The 15462-nt window shown below is 48.3% G+C and overlaps 5 protein-coding genes across 5 annotated transcripts; 2 read left to right on the plus strand and 3 right to left on the minus strand.

Annotated features, from left to right (window-relative positions):
• Positions 1–1019: 1019 nt before the first annotated feature.
• Positions 1020–4758, plus strand: PENARI_c013G07647 (uncharacterized protein; the record flags this gene model as incomplete). Its single annotated transcript, XM_022633270.1, has 5 exons — positions 1020–1044; positions 1165–1356; positions 3343–3450; positions 3552–3632; positions 3686–4758. The coding sequence occupies 5 exons, from the start codon at positions 1020–1022 to the stop codon at positions 4756–4758; spliced, it is 1479 nt and encodes a 492-aa protein (XP_022486833.1).
• Positions 4759–4937: 179 nt separating this feature from the next.
• On the minus strand, positions 4938–5601 carry PENARI_c013G12388 (uncharacterized protein; the record flags this gene model as incomplete). Its single annotated transcript, XM_022633384.1, has 3 exons — positions 4938–5007; positions 5213–5415; positions 5503–5601. The coding sequence occupies 3 exons, from the start codon at positions 5599–5601 to the stop codon at positions 4938–4940; spliced, it is 372 nt and encodes a 123-aa protein (XP_022486815.1).
• Positions 5602–9354: 3753 nt separating this feature from the next.
• PENARI_c013G07242 (Hpt domain-containing protein) lies at positions 9355–10066 on the minus strand (the record flags this gene model as incomplete). The annotated part of the gene is made up of 3 exons (XM_022633265.1): positions 9355–9757; positions 9809–9981; positions 10034–10066. 3 exons carry the CDS (start codon positions 10064–10066, stop codon positions 9355–9357), a joined length of 609 nt encoding a protein of 202 aa, XP_022486893.1.
• Positions 10067–12581: 2515 nt separating this feature from the next.
• On the plus strand, positions 12582–13397 carry PENARI_c013G02032 (protein tyrosine phosphatase-like domain-containing protein; the record flags this gene model as incomplete). Its single annotated transcript, XM_022633140.1, has 3 exons — positions 12582–13051; positions 13127–13266; positions 13324–13397. The coding sequence occupies 3 exons, from the start codon at positions 12582–12584 to the stop codon at positions 13395–13397; spliced, it is 684 nt and encodes a 227-aa protein (XP_022487052.1).
• Positions 13398–13691: 294 nt separating this feature from the next.
• Positions 13692–15144, minus strand: PENARI_c013G00120 (adaptin-binding domain-containing protein; the record flags this gene model as incomplete). Its single annotated transcript, XM_022633089.1, has 3 exons — positions 13692–13771; positions 13839–14174; positions 14253–15144. 3 exons carry the CDS (start codon positions 15142–15144, stop codon positions 13692–13694), a joined length of 1308 nt encoding a protein of 435 aa, XP_022486773.1.
• Between the last annotated feature and the right edge of the window lie 318 nt (positions 15145–15462).

Here is a 15462-nt window from a genome sequence, read left to right on the forward strand (position 1 = left end):
TAGTTTATATTTTCTACCTTCTTGCTGCGTTTTAGTCTGCTTTTGTGCCTGGGTCTATATGTTGTTCATTGTCTTTACTTTGTACTGACATTGACAATTCCGTAGTCTATACTATACCCTCATGCCCGCAGTACTCGAAGTTTGCAAGTGTTTCCACGGTGGGAATTAAATTGGTTTTTGACTTTTGCTTTAATTGGTCCTATCTTTTCCTTCTTCAGGTCGTCTGCAGCTTCGACTGTCGCTTCTTTTGTGCGCTGTCGCAATTGCAACCGTTTCCCTTTTCTCCGTAACTATATGTGTGTACCTGCTGTGTACACTGGACAACTCATACTATGACTTTACAATGCCAATTGCCCCACCCGTTTTCCAGTAAATTAACTATATGGAAGCAATTGCCTCTCCCCCTCATTAAAATTTCCTCTTATTTTTTTCCGGTACGGGGGTTTGGTTCGGTGTAATCTGTACAGAGTATAGTATATGGGTGTGGCATCTTCGTCCCTGTCAAGCTTTTATTTTAGTTTCCAATCTCTTCCTCGTCTTTTCCCTTCTTCAATTCAATCAGCCCACTTGCTATCTGCTATCAGTGTGCTTGTGCCAAAGTACACTGTGTACACCAGTGCCAACACACACATCCCCCACTGCTGCCAGCCAGCAAACGCACTCCCACCTAATCCAATCCAATCCAATCCAGTCCAGTCCAGTCCAGTCAAGTCAAGTCAAGTCAAGTCAAGTTCACAGCTCCAGCTAGACAGTTGGGCATCCCGATCGCATACTACTGCATCTTCCTCCTATCCGGCATCCTCGGTTTCGGTCCCAGTTTCAGTCTCGGCCTCAGCCTCAGTTTCAACGCTAGCATCCCGTGCTCGCAGCAGACCCCAATCTATCCAATGCAGTCCGAGTAACATACCTATCCCGATTCGATTCGATTCGCCATAGAGTCAACAGCGGTTACGCACAATCGTGTCCTATCCAATCTCCCCGCCTCACCTCGCCCCAATTATCCCGTCCCAAATTTCAAGATGTACTATATCCTCTACTTGACGAGTAAGTACCGTACACACATGTCCAACATTATTCTATTCTATTGCATTTGTGTACTCCAACGCAATGCAAATGCACATGCACATCAAACAAATAAACAAAATAAAAACTAACAAAAAACAGGCCTCTGCCGCCGCCGCCACTGGCCCGAACCAACCTACAACTCCTACACAAACACAAGCGGATACACATGCGTAGTACGCGTCAACAACCGCGAATACCAAACAGACACCGTGTACGCATCCGAAACACTAGCGCGCGAAAGCGCCGCTATGCGCGCGTACCTGATTTGCCGCAATTTCTCTGTGAATGACGGTATGTACCCGGCCGGCCATGACCATGGCGGGGTGGTGCAGGGGATTCCGGTTGCTATCGGGACTGGCAGGAAGCATGGGAGGGGGTTTGATCATGATCATGATATTGATGGGTCCGGCTCTGGGTCTTCGGGTGGTGGGTCGATTTGTGGTAGTCAGAGTGGGGGGAGTAGTCCCATCAGGGTTGGGGAGATGAGATGATTATGGGATAGGGATGGTGATGGTGGTGGTGACTGTGGATTATGATTTTATGATTCTTATGACCACCTTTTTGGTATGATGTGATTGTGATTGTGATTGTTCTTGGTTATATAGATGGAAAAGCTGCACTGCTATTCTTGTTGATGAGTACTTGGCTGTGGCTGTGACTATTACTATAGCCATTGATGATTAATACGCCCAGGCTAATGATGCTTATCTAGATGGTGGATTGAGATTAATCTCCCAATTGTGCTTTTTATTTGTGGCTGCGGGGGTTAGCGATGAGTTTATGATCAATGTCGACTTTTCTCTTGCATACTGATATTAACTTATGAGTGGTGCCGGATACCATCTTTAGCGAGCTAGATGACTTCCATCCAATCGGATATGTTCCAGATATTATACTGCTACAACTACATAAGTTCTTCTTTCTTTCTTTCTCTCTGTCTCTCTCTCTGTTAGGGCTATGGACAAAGCTCTTAGACATACTATTGCTACTATTTGATTACTAGGGATGTACTTGAAATTTTGATCCAGAGTAACTTTAATGGTCTATAGCATCTGTATACTGTGTACTAACCTAAAATAATCAACAATATGCTTCATCATGGTATGGGCTCCCAAGTCAGGTTTGAATACGACTCTCAAGTATAAGCGGCGGGTATCGAGAAGCCCATCAACACTCAAAAATCTCATATCGGGGATATCCCTTGAAGGGAAAATGGGGATATATATCTGCTTGTCTTGGGTTTATAACCTATCTGAAAGACTCATTTGCATTTTGAACTTACCTGCATATCCGACGACCAGTGAATATACATAACCTCGGAGCATCACCCCCCTACCCTCCATAGATCGAAATTAAACTAGAGTTAGTTGAAAAGTTGATCGCAGATGGAACCGCAAAATAAAAGCAATAGATTGAGCTATAATGTAGGTCTCTAATTTACATGATCTGAGCTGTAACAAATTCCTTAACATGCATGAGTTTTAAAAGGCCGAAACACTTGGAAAAATTTAGATTTTCTTGTAGCACTCGAGAAGCAAGAATAGGTCAGGTACTCACCGCAACGAGCGTGAAGACCAAACGCTGCATGAACTGGATAATATTTGCACAGTCGCGATCTGGCCAATAGTAAGCGTTGTTCATGTCGAGAACCCGACACCGCCACAGCATCAGCCACAAGCAACAGACGTTGACATCTGTGCCACAGTGACGTCAGGCGACTTTCCAAGGAAGTAGCTGTTGTAGCATGCCCAGGTGTACCTGATTCATCTTGACTAGTCGATAGCTTGGACTATCATTTAGCGCCATACATCATAATTGTTCTCCACGTGCACACGAAACGCCGCTTCGTCATGTCTTGAGCTTGCTGCGCCTCTTTACTACTACCGTTTCCCCAGACTATACCCCGTCGTTTCCTTCCAATCCGACAAAAGCACATACGATAAGCCACTGGAGTAGCATAACAACTCTCCCGTTGCAAAATGCATTTCCCGGCACGACACTGCGCCCCTATCGTGTCGGCAGCCACAGCTACGGGGCGAATATCACGCGGGATCCCATATGCCTCGTTGAGGAGATTGAGCTCAGCGGGGTGGAACGCTTGCACTGGGAAAGGGCCTGGATTATCAACACGGCATATTCATTTGATTTCAAGGAGAGATCGTGGTTTCCAAATCTCTGGGGTATCACCTGCCAAAAATACGCAATGCGTTGCAGTTCCCTCTAATCGTCTTGGGTGGAGCCAGTTCAGGAGTTTCAGTCAAGCAGACCATTCGGAAGTCTCTGGTGACAATCAGAAGACGGAAGAGCTTTTGGAGAAATTTGAGGTGCAAGAAGGGAATCAGGAGGCCCGGCCTCAGCATTATATTACCAGTGAGGATGGCAAGGGTGAGCAGTCTGTGATGCAGGGGGAGGAATGGCCTGAAAGGATGACCAAAGGCATGGATGCAATGGGTTCACTGGGGGTTATCAATGCTGACTGGAGATAGGTAAAATGTTGACGACGCCATCGCGGCTCTTCAAGTTGATCATTCCGTTAACAATCGTTGGCAATCCCGGCCATGAAAAAGGTAAGCTAAAGTCACCTGCGATTGAATTGGCCAGTCAACTCATTTATCGACAGAGATCGAACCGATAGCTATTCTCGTCCACCCACAACAACCTCTATCCTACCTAGAACGCCTGATCCAGTCCGAACTCCCCCCAATCAAAGGACAAACAGACAAACTCCGACCACCAGCAGTATCCTTCATCGCACTTCAGCACGAAGACAACGCGATTAAACCTAAAAAGAGAATTGAAGATGATATTGACGTTGATGCACACCACCCCGACAGCATCAATATCAAAGATTTCGTCCCAGGAAACGACGGTGTCGGCGGCAGTAAGCCACTCGGCAGCAAGCCAGTCTTCCATCGTCGTCGTACTCAGGATGAAGATGCAGAAACTTACAGCTACCCGCGAAATACGGATTCGGAAGGCTCAGAGGACGGCGAACTAGACCGGTTCGTCCGCTGGTCTCAGGCCACCGAAGTAGGCGATTTCATCCGCGACGCAGCTAGAGCGGGCGAGTTCATCGTTACTATTGAAGGTGCACCAGCGGGTCTTGGCCAGATCCGGGTTGCAGTACCATCATTCAATGAACGCACGTACTACCTGCGCATGCGGCTGCGTAAGCTCTCGCGGCGGATACAAACGTTGGCGGAAATTAAAGAGACATGCGATGCTTTGGCGCATCGGGGGGCTCAGCGCGTTGCAATTGGTGGATTTGGAATTCTTTCCGTCTGGTGGTTCACGGTGTACAAGTTGACGTTTGAAACTGATTTGGGATGGGATACCATGGAGCCGGTGACCTACTTGGTCAGTTTGTCTACCTTGATGGGAGGTTATCTGTGGTTCTTGTATCACAACCGTGAGATTTCTTACAAGTCAGCACTAGATTTTACGATCAGTGCCAGACAGAAGAAGCTGTATCAACTGCACAAGGTGGACTTGCAGTTGTGGGAGTCTTTGATTGACGAGGGTAACTCACTTCGTCGGGAGATCAAGAATATCGCTGCTGAGTATGATGCCGAATGGAATGAGCGTGCCGATGAACAAGATCGGCGCGTGACAGAAGTTCTCAAGTCTGAGCGCAGACAGAAGAACAACAAACAGCACGAGTCTGATGACAAGCGTGACAAGGACGACGACTGATCATCTTGTCTCTCTTCTTGTCTTCTCTCATCATCTCTTAGTCTACACAGACTTGTTCGTTGTACCAAAGATCTCGTTTCATATCGGTTCATTATTGCAACAATAGATATTAGACAGACTGGATATGACAAAGAAAAAATAATACACAAACCAAGAACAAAAAGCAAAGAAAAAATAAATCACAAAGTCCCGTTCCGCACAGGATCATAATACTTCTTCGGCGCCGTCTCCTCAACCTGCCTAGAGCGCCTATCTACAGGAAAAGCGCACGAAAGTCAGCAACAACACCCACTCAAGGATACCAAAATAACAAAACGAATACATGTACATACTAGACTCAACCGCACCCCCAGCAGGCCCAGCCTCCCCCTTCCTCCGATTCCGATTATTCCTCACATCCCGCGATCGAAAAACGCTATACAACAACCACCCAGCAACCCAATTGGGTCCATACTCGCCATTGGTAATTCCACGATCAAACAACGGCCTCGTAAGCGGTGCTGCGTTGCGCCAGATCTCGAGAATCGCCCAGCGCTGTCGGTCTGGTCGGATGTGGTGCCAGAAGAACGGCGGGCGTGTGTTTGGGTCTGCGCGGATATTGTCGAGGAGATTGGAGGTGTCTTGGTTCATGCGGTTGTAGACCATTATTGCTTCGTCCTGAGGAAGGGAGCTTAGTGTTAGATTGGAATGGAATGGATTGGATATGATTAGAGGGAGAAGGTGGGAGGTGATTGGATTACTTACGCGCATGGCGCGGTAGTATTGCTCGTGGTGGGCATCTTGGGGGTTTAGACCCAGTGCGTGCATGAATTCTTCTTTGGAGACTCGGGGTCCGACGGGCATTGTTTTGGTTGATGGATGGATTCCTTGATCTTGATCTTGATAGAATGGGGACGAGAGTCTGGGAGATTGCCTCAAAAGGTAGAGTGTAAATCCGGACTCAGTGTAAGTTGCAAGCAAGATCCAAGAGAAGAAAAGCCACAAAGCTGAAGAACGAACCCTCATAACCAGAGCCAAACTCAAGACTTTATATCAACGACCAAGGAAGTCCAAACAGACTCCCTCCGTCCATCCACGAAGCAAATACCTACCTACCAACCACCCTCCCCATCCCTTCCCAACAGCCGTTGGGAGCCTTAACCAATCCAAACTAATTGCACAAATCCGAAGCCGTCCATGAGCCGGTGCAATCAGATCCAAAGCGCGGAACGAGGCAGAGCCAGCGAACGGCCAGGCGCGAGACAGAGACAATCAGACAAGCGGGGAATGAGGAGCCGGCAATCAGATAGACGAGGATGAGGATAGGACAAGTGCTCGAGCGCGAGCATGAGTATGAGCACGAGTAAGAGGACCGGGGTTCTATTCCCAGGACTAGCTAGCTGTTAGCTGCTAGAAGGCTAGGCTAAGATGTGTCCGAGGCTAAGACATGCGCTGATTACTCTTTCCTTTGGATATGTGCGTGTATGTTGCATGCATGGCTAAGGTAATTGATGGGGGATAGTGTAGACTGTGCAGTATGGTAGGTAGTTGACACATAGGGCTAGGCAGGGAGACCAGTAAGATCGTTGGCTGTTTCCTCGCCTTGTTCGCCTTTCTGGCGCCTACGGATTATTTCTTCGGCAGTAGACGTTATGCTGCATTTACGTTGCGTTTTCGGGGTTGTACAATGCACGTGTATAATCACTGCCCGCCCGTTGATATACAACCCCTGACTAGGTCAAACTGCACACTGCAAACCGCAAGCCGCTGACTGCAGTGCAGAGTGCAAGCCCCGGGTGGGTGATACACCTCCACAACTGGCTGGGTGAATAGGGAATTTGTTGGGGCAGCTTGAACCCATGAGTCGCGGTGGGACGGTCAAGGAGAGTAAAATGGTTAGGGGTCGGGACTGAGGATAGCGAGACAGACAAACAAGTGAGCAATCTGAAGAGAGAGAAACCGAAAAGGTAAGATGGTACTTGAATTAGTACTTCGTAGTACGAAGTCTATTTTACATTGCCACTTTCTACCAGTCGAAAGATTACCGTCGAAGACAAGCAAGACAGTCACAAACAGAGTCATCTTGGATCCAAACCTGGAGTCGAGGACTGAGAGCGGATGGCGATGGGCAGGTTAGGTACCTACTAAAGGCACTTTTTTTTGGGTTCGAATCTGCTATCCGAGACAGACGGGTAGGAGATATATGTATGCTTGCATGCATGAAGAGGGAGGTTTCGAGGTTTATCTTTGGGGGTGGAAATGTACACGCCCAGATCCGTATTACAGCTGGGGAGTCAAGTCTCGGGAGGTGTGCAAGTATCTCTACAGTACGGTAGCTCTGGTGGCTGGTCTCGTTGCCACGCACCTGTACGCTTCCATGAGGGGGACGATAGAGAGAAGAGAGGACCCAGTGTGATTGTAATAAAATGGGAACATGCAGATATAGCCGAGGACGTGCGCCGGATACTGTGCAGACGTGTGCAGAGAGCTTGAGCCCGAGAGGTCATATTGTGCATATAGCAGTATCGAGGCTCTCTGAGACCAACCCAGCACCCGCGGAATATCTAACCCCTGATAGCGGGAATTAAAGATGAACTGGTCCCCTGTATCTATCCGCCGGATTGGCCTCCCGGCATCCCGCAGGGAAAAAACGCCCTTCGAGTCTGCTGTGTGACCAGCCAGACTAGACCAGGCCAGGATGCAATTTGATAGTCTCGACAGACCGAGACCCCAAACGGTGCAGTTATTGCGTCTCGGGTTTTAACATTGGGACATTGCCTACTGGCGCGTACTTGCTTCCGTTGCGGGGAATTTGGGAGTACAGGACGTAGAGTACGTACAGCTTGACTCGATTCTAGTTCTGTTTGTGATACATTCTGAGCAATGCAATGTATCAAGCCTCGTTTGGTGTTAAGTTAGTGATTAAGGTTGGCGAGTCAAAGACAGATCTAGACACTTTGATGAAGGTTTCGGTCTATCATATTGAGTTGCCGTGTGACGGATTGCCTTTCGAGATCTAAAATTTGACGGTGGCGCGAAGCTAGTCAGCCTGGCTAGGGATAAAACTAATTTCAGTTTATTAGAAATTAAAAGGGACGTGAAGGGGTTGATGATGTATCGACTTTTCAATCTCTGAGCTGTCAGGCTTTTCATTGTTGTCTTTCCTTTCACCTGCTACAGCAAAGTTGACATTTGTACAAGAGGTGCGAGCCAGTCAAGGCACACTATCTGGACGATGCATACCTCCGGGGCTACATTTGCAAGCTTTCACAACCGTTGAGAGACTGGTCTATTGAACGGGCCAGCCACCTCGTTGGATTGTTTGCCCTCTATATTGTTCACTGATTACGAACAATAGGTCATTACTGGATGCGTTTAGCCATAAGGACTTCCACATATGAAGATAGTAACACCCGAAGTAGACATAAGACGTTAGGTTGTCAAAATGCGAGAGTGCATCTGAATGTAACCGGCGCTGCACCTCCATCCTAGCTCAATGCTCTACCTATACACGTATAACTCAGTATCCGCCCACAACTCTCTCTCCTTATGCAAATGCGACTACAGGCGCAGATACAGCAATAGAGCTCTATACGTATATATAAGTATACAACCTACCTGACACCAGAAAGAGCCATGCAACTACCCCTCCCCGCACAACAAGACTCTTACCACACGAGCATAAGAAAAGAAACCAACGAAAATAAATACACCCAATAAGAAAATCCAATCGCATCCAAATACACAAGAAATAAATTGAGTGCGAAATGATGCAACCTACAAAAACCACCAAACCCAAACAAGCCCAAGTGAACTAAAACCAACCTAACAGACAACCAATAACCAGCCCCAAACACCATCGATCGAAAATAAGCTTCGATTAGGTCGGGCATCACTCCCAGATCGGGCTTGCCAGGAACAAGTTGAATCAAGCTTATCTGGGCAGGCCCACGCAAAAGTAAGTGGCTGAAGGAAGCTTTTTAGGGCGCCACCCGGGTCCAGGGCTTGGTTTAGATTAATTCAGGATCGGCTGTAATGTATATGTATAAAAGTATAAAGGGGCTTACTTTCCCGGACTTTTACATTTGAACTTTGTCTTTTGTTTCTGCTCGCATGCGGCTTTCTTTCAGTTCTGCCCAGGTGGGTGGCCGGAAACCGTTTTCCTCAATTCGTTCTCCTTGCAATTTACAATCTATAAACCATGACTACACACTGCCTACCAATTCAACGAAGCAGAGCGAGACAGAGTCATTCGGATTTCCATATCTCGGTACTGTCCAAGACTCCTCGGAATCGTCACGATTCTCGCGCCTGCACCTACGTGACAGACAGACCAGGAATATCCGTTCCACACCCGTTTGCCAGGAGAAAGGAAAAAGATGGCGGGGAATTGGTTATGTACGTCAAGAAAGCCAGAAAAAGCCAGGTTCAAAAAGGATAGGAGGGAACAGGAAAGGGAATGATAGGGCGAGGTAAGGGGTAAAGGTAATGGCAAAGGGAGTGGAAGAGGGTAGGGTAAAGATGATGAAAAGGAAAAGCCGTGTGCCATGCTCCATCCGTCGCTAAAAAGAAAAAGGGGGTGGTATATCAACCAGCCCGCATGACCGTGACCATGACCTATTTCGAAGCTGAAGCTTGCTTGGTCTCTTTCTTGGGCTCTTCCTTGGGCTTTTCCTCCTTTTTCTCTTCCTTCTGTTCCTTCTTCTCCTCCTCCTCCTTCTTCTCCTCCTTATTCTCTTCGGGCTTCTTTTCTTCTTCGTCCTTCACTTCCTCACCATAGTATCGGCGCAGAAGCTTCTCGACCTTGCGGTATGCGGTCTTGACGTCGTCCAGGGTCTTCTTGATCGCCTTGAGAGAGACCTCGTTATCCGGTTCATCGATGCTGCCTGTCTCGTCCTTGCTGGCGCCGAAGTGCTGGATCTTCTCGCAGCCATCCTTGACCTTGACCAGACCGAGTGTGGCAGACGAACCCTTGAGGAAGTGACCAAGAGCGGAGAGTTCGCTAAGGTTCTTCTCGTCTCTATTTGGTATTAGCCATTATCCACTGAAAATGACGAGACGGGCAACTCACAGTTGCTTCTGCATTTTCTTGAAGGTGTTTTCAGCCTGCTCGAAGAATCCATAGACGATGCTCTTGCTGAAATCGCGGTCTTCCTCGTCATCATCCATCTCAAGGATCTGTTCGAATGTGCTCTCGTCGAGGATCTCCTTGTAATCAGACAGCTTGGGCGGGCCCTGCTTGGCCTAGTCTCGTCAGTCCATGAAGCACAACTTAAAATAAACCAGCAGCACTTACCGCCTCGGTCTTCTTGGTATCGGCTGGCGCCATGATGTGTGTGTTGTGTGAGAATATAGAGAGACGAAGGAGGAACGTGGCACACGCCGATCACGGAAGGAACGCTTGTGTCGTGTTTCCGATCTGTTGCCCAATCCAGGTGGGATAGGCGGATCTGCAAATCCGTGTCAGTTAGATCCAATGATGATACGTCGAAATCGCAAATATCAGCACTCGCATATGTTGTCTTACAAGGCCAGGGTGTTACAAATCCAGGCACGCAGGTAGTAAGGGTTTTTGCGGGGAGGGTGGAGGGGTCTATGATCAAGGGAAGAGGGGCACAGCCAGAGAGATCGAAGTATGGCTGACAGCAGGGTAGTCGCTTACTGTGAGCGCAAGCCGGGAAGTACAGGGGAAGCAATCAGAGGAGGTGGGGGGAGATTAAGTGTGTGGTATATGAGCCCCGAACATTCGCATATATAGCCACTAGCGCGGAAAAAGCCAGGGTCCCAGAGCAGGGGAGAGGGGGAGGGCGGGCGGGGGGAAAAAGCGCAGAAAGCTAAGTTGAAAATCCTACCTTATTTTTGGATTGAGCAGATGAAGCTCCAAAGAAAAGAAAAAGAAGGACAGGAAGAAAGGGGGGTGGAAGAAGTTGAGAGGGGAAAAGAGAGAAACGGAGGGGCGGAGAACGTTAGGTGGGTATGCAATCGGCAACTTGAGAGTATTTTATAACTTAGCATTTTTCTATATTCTCATCATTTTTATCTATCTTTATTATCTCAGCTTCACGATCTTCATAGTCACAGACCTGAGAGAATAAAAATGAATTGCCCACCTATGGTCTATGGTGAAGAGGGTAGGAACACATTTTGACCGTAAATTGCTTATACGGGACGACATCATAGCCGACCCCAGGAACGTCACTGTAGCCCTGTCACACGTACGATGACTCTGTGTACTGTACGGAGGTCAAACAGTAAAGCTTTTCTCCCTAGAGATCCACCAGCTGAACTCCCGCTCAACCTCAGAGACAAGATAGATATCTTCGCAAAATTTTTAGCACGTAATCATGAGGAACTATAAGGAACCGATCAGGTCTGGGCCCCCGAGGACCGTTTCCAAGAAATGTGTGTGTGTTGCATGGGTGAACCGCATCTGACGTAGAGCTGAAGGCTCCACGGATCCTTTGTCGAGAAAGGGGGTGGTCGTCTGCTGAGGTATTACCAATGGCAGGTGATTTGCGTTTTCCTTTTTGGTTGCTCCCGTGGCTGGCGGGAGGCTGGACTCAATGCTAGATAAAAAATGCCCACATCGCAGCCATCTCTTTTACTTATATAGAAACGGGGCATTTGTGCATCTTCGTGCCTTTTGCTGGTTTGCACGCGAAGTGGTTGGTTAAAACCCTTTTTTCACCAATCAGACCTGGCTAACATAGCCATGACATCATTAGAGTGGAGATTTGACAGCCTCTGATGTCATCGCCCGTAACGGCAATTACTGTTTACCCTACGTCATCATATACTCCAAGAGAATAACTATGTTATACGGAGTACAGGCATATGGATAGGGATACCAAGGTATCAGCTTATATATACTCTCTGGGTGTAACATGTCTTAGTTTCAAGACACGAGTAGGTGTGTCGCTCCACTTGCGGCTATACTCCGTAGTCTGGAGCCTACACTTCACCGTGGAAGAACACCAAATTTAGTATCAAAAGCGAGACAATGGAGCACGAACATGTTGTCTGTTGGCTCTTGACTCACGTGGGGGTGGGGGCACCCACAACCCTGTACATGTATATCTAAGCACATTCCTATCTTGGCCCCAAGTGCGTGCCTATCTCGGTACAATCAATGCAAGTGCGAGGAACAGACCACAACCCCGATATCAGTCTCGGACAACACCCCAAAACCAGTCAAGTCAGACACACCTGTGCAGTATATGTAATCCCCGTCACGCAATACGAGGTGACAGACGCCCCCAACGATAGTTTGGACTAGATCGTGCAGTGGTACATGCACACATGCACACACTACGGGGCTACCAAGTCAGCATCCGGCATCTCAGCCAAGAACGCCCCTAAAGGGAGGCTTCCGCTTGGGTATCGGCTCATGTAGTCAATTACCTCACGCGCCTAACCAGATTAGCCGTAGTCCTCCGCAGGGATGTGGATCGAACATATCCCTTCGGCAAAGACTGTTGACATTTGGGTCAATGTACCCGGCTACAACATCCCTGTCACGGACTAACTCGGCACGAATGAACAAAAGCCATATAGTCTAATGGATGTGGCTGACCTCTTAGCGAACGGTGACTGTCCAGCGGTCTCACGCTCTAACGAGGGAACCGCCAAGCCCAGATACAGAGATCAACATCAGAGATCAAACATCAAATACCTTTATGTCAAACACCCGATGAAAGCCAAACACCCAAAGTTACACTTTTCTCCTGAGGTCCACTTTCGATCTTCCAGAATGCTTACATAACCTCTAACCCGTTCCCGAGGTCCAGGTTGACACCTGAGGTCCCAACTCCCAACCAAATCAACAACACAGCAAACCAGTAACAATGGCCACACCAAACCCCCGTTCCTCGCCCACAGGCCTAACAAGAGCCTACCTATTCACCTACAATGCCCTGAACCTCCTAACTTGGGGCACCTGCCTGGTGTACACGGCCACCCTCCTCCCGGCCCATGTGTCAACAAACCGCATCCCGAACATCTTCAACCTAACCTTCTCGCCCTTGCTCCTAGCCACACAGTCACTGGCCCTGCTGGAGGTGGTGCATAGCCTGGTTGGACTTGTGCGCGCACCGGTTATGACGACTGCTATGCAGGTTGCTAGTCGGCTGTTGCTGGTTTGGGGCATTATGGCGCAGTTTGGTGGGGAGATTGTTGGTGCGCGCAGTACTCAGCTGGGTGATTATGCCTATCTGGGTTGTGTTGCTGCTTGGGGCATTACCGAAGTCATTCGTTATGGGTTTTTTGCTATTACGCTTTCTGGGAATGCGGTTCCTACTTGGTGGACGTGGTTGCGGTATGTTTTTTTTTTTTTTCCCTATTGTGGTTTGGTGGCGCGAGTTACGGTTTACTGATTGTTTGATTGATATAGGTATAACACTTTCTATGTTCTCTACCCCATTGGCATCTCTAGCGAGTGCACTCTCATTATTAAGGCCCTTGGGCCTGCTGGAGAGATTCACCCTCTTTTCCGCATGGCTTTGAGTGCTATTCTTGCGATCTATATTCCTGGTATGTTGCGCTGTCCTTGATTAGCTCTACTGTCGCTCATCACTGACTGTCTTATAGGCTCTTACATTCTGTACACACACATGATTGCTCAGCGCCGCAAGGTCATGCGCGGTAAGAAACGTGTTGATTAAACAACACAATCGACTTGTGGTTTTGTCAGCAAAATCAACAGTTTAATATAAAAGGGGGGAACGAGTGTTCTGAGTGATTGTTATGAAGGAGAAGACCTGTATCATGCCCTTCCATACTTGTGTGAGGCAGAGGAGGTCCCTGTATCAAAAGAGTCGATGTCAACCAATTGATGGCCCACAGTACATAAAGACGGCCCAATTGCGTTAATTAGTTCAGATAATTGCAACATGATTATTCTACAGTCTAGCAATTCGCAGGGTATGGACCTCGCAGTCCAGCTAATACCACCATAATCATAGATCGCGCATGATATCCTGCACAGCCTTAGCTGCAAATCGCTTGCGCTGATCCTCAGGCAATTCAGAGCTCATATCTAGATAAGGAACATGTCAGCATGGTCTCCAACAAAACCACAACATCAACTCAAGACATAAACTCACCTTTAATAGCCTGCATGCGCATCATCAATGCCTCCATAGACTCAACATCAAGCTCATCATCCCCATTCCCGCCCTCCTCCTCATTTTCAAAACCATCGCCCCCACCCCGCTCAATAGCCATCCGCAAACCAAACATCTCGCGCTCCAACTCATGGACTTCATCCCCAAACCCACGAGTCTGCCCAGATGAAAGACCTAACAATTGATCCTGGAGATCATCGTCAGAGTCCATATCTGGGTCATGTTCTCCATCAAACCCAAGACCGCCCGATCCACCAGATGCAGACCAGTCATGCGTTTCAAGAACCTCCTTGATACGAGGCATGCCCTCTCGCTCTAATCAGATACAGTGTTAGCAAAAGCAAAAGCCATCAACCAAACAACACCCAAAAAAGGTCCGGTAAAGTAACTCACCTCCATACATATTCCTCGTCTCCCCTTCCTCCCCCTTAGGATCCCACTCAACAACCTCCCACCCCAACAACCCAATATCATAAAACTGATCCTCCCACCACCCAACCGAGAACGGGGTTACATCTTCACCGCCAAGATCGCCATCATCAACACCAAGAGCTAATTCATCTGCATCGCGGTTCCCAGACCCAGGTCCAGATGATACACTCTTCTTCCCAACTAAAACAAACACACCAGGAACATCCCCAACCCCACCCCTCTCCTCATCAATCCGCTCCTTAACAGCTCCAATATTCCGCATTAACGTAAGCAGGGCGCGGACATCAGGACGATTAGCCGGGTCTGCGTCTGCTTGCGCATCTGCATCTGGATTCGGATTCGGAGCCGGTGAGCTTGATTTGTGCGGAGTATGTACGCATACGACTAATGCGCCGACTGCATCGCGGACGATTTCAGCTTCTGGACTTAGGAATTCTGTTTTCCATTGTTCTGCTGTTTGTGTTGGTGTTTCTGTTGCTGGTTCGGAGGTTTGGGGTGTGGTTTCGAGAGGGATTTCATCTACCCAGAGTGGGATCTCGGCTGTGTAGTATTTCGTTGAGAGGGATAGGGGGGCGTGGGTTGTGTAGCCGGCGAATGTAGTTGTGGTTGTGGTTGTGGTTGGTGGTGATGTTTCGGGGTTCGGTGATGCATCATCAGGCGGGGTTGATTTTGTGTTTTGTAGCGGTGGGTTTTGTATGGGTGTGCCGGTTAGGGAGGTTAGGAGGGGAGGGATTATTGAGATGGATTGGGAGGTTGGCGAGAGGATTAGGAGGCGGCGAGGGTTAGAGATTGTCTTGACGTTTGGGTTGGACTTTGCGCTTGTTGCCGGGTTTGTTGGGGGTGGAGAGGTCATCGCGGGAGACTCTGCTAGGGTCTGGTTGTTGGATTGAGGTTTGTTTCGTGGTGCATCGAAGCTGGTTTAGTCCATTAGGGGAATTGGTGTTGAAGAGGTGAGTGTCCCCCGCATCGGAAGAAAAGTTGCGGAGTGGATAAGCTGTCGTCAGGTTATCAACTACACGTACATATATTATGAAGCGGCTTCGTATGTTCGTGAAACGAGTACTCGTGCGAGTACGAGCACTCGTTTCACTCATATTGTCGTTCTTTGACTTTAATTGACAATACATGAGGGCATAAAGTAGCTATCGCTTGGCGAAGACTATGTATGCCC

Source organism: Penicillium arizonense (genome assembly GCF_001773325.1).
Source record: "Penicillium arizonense strain CBS 141311 chromosome Unknown PENARI_contig013, whole genome shotgun sequence".
NCBI classification, from domain to species: domain Eukaryota; kingdom Fungi; phylum Ascomycota; class Eurotiomycetes; order Eurotiales; family Aspergillaceae; genus Penicillium; species Penicillium arizonense.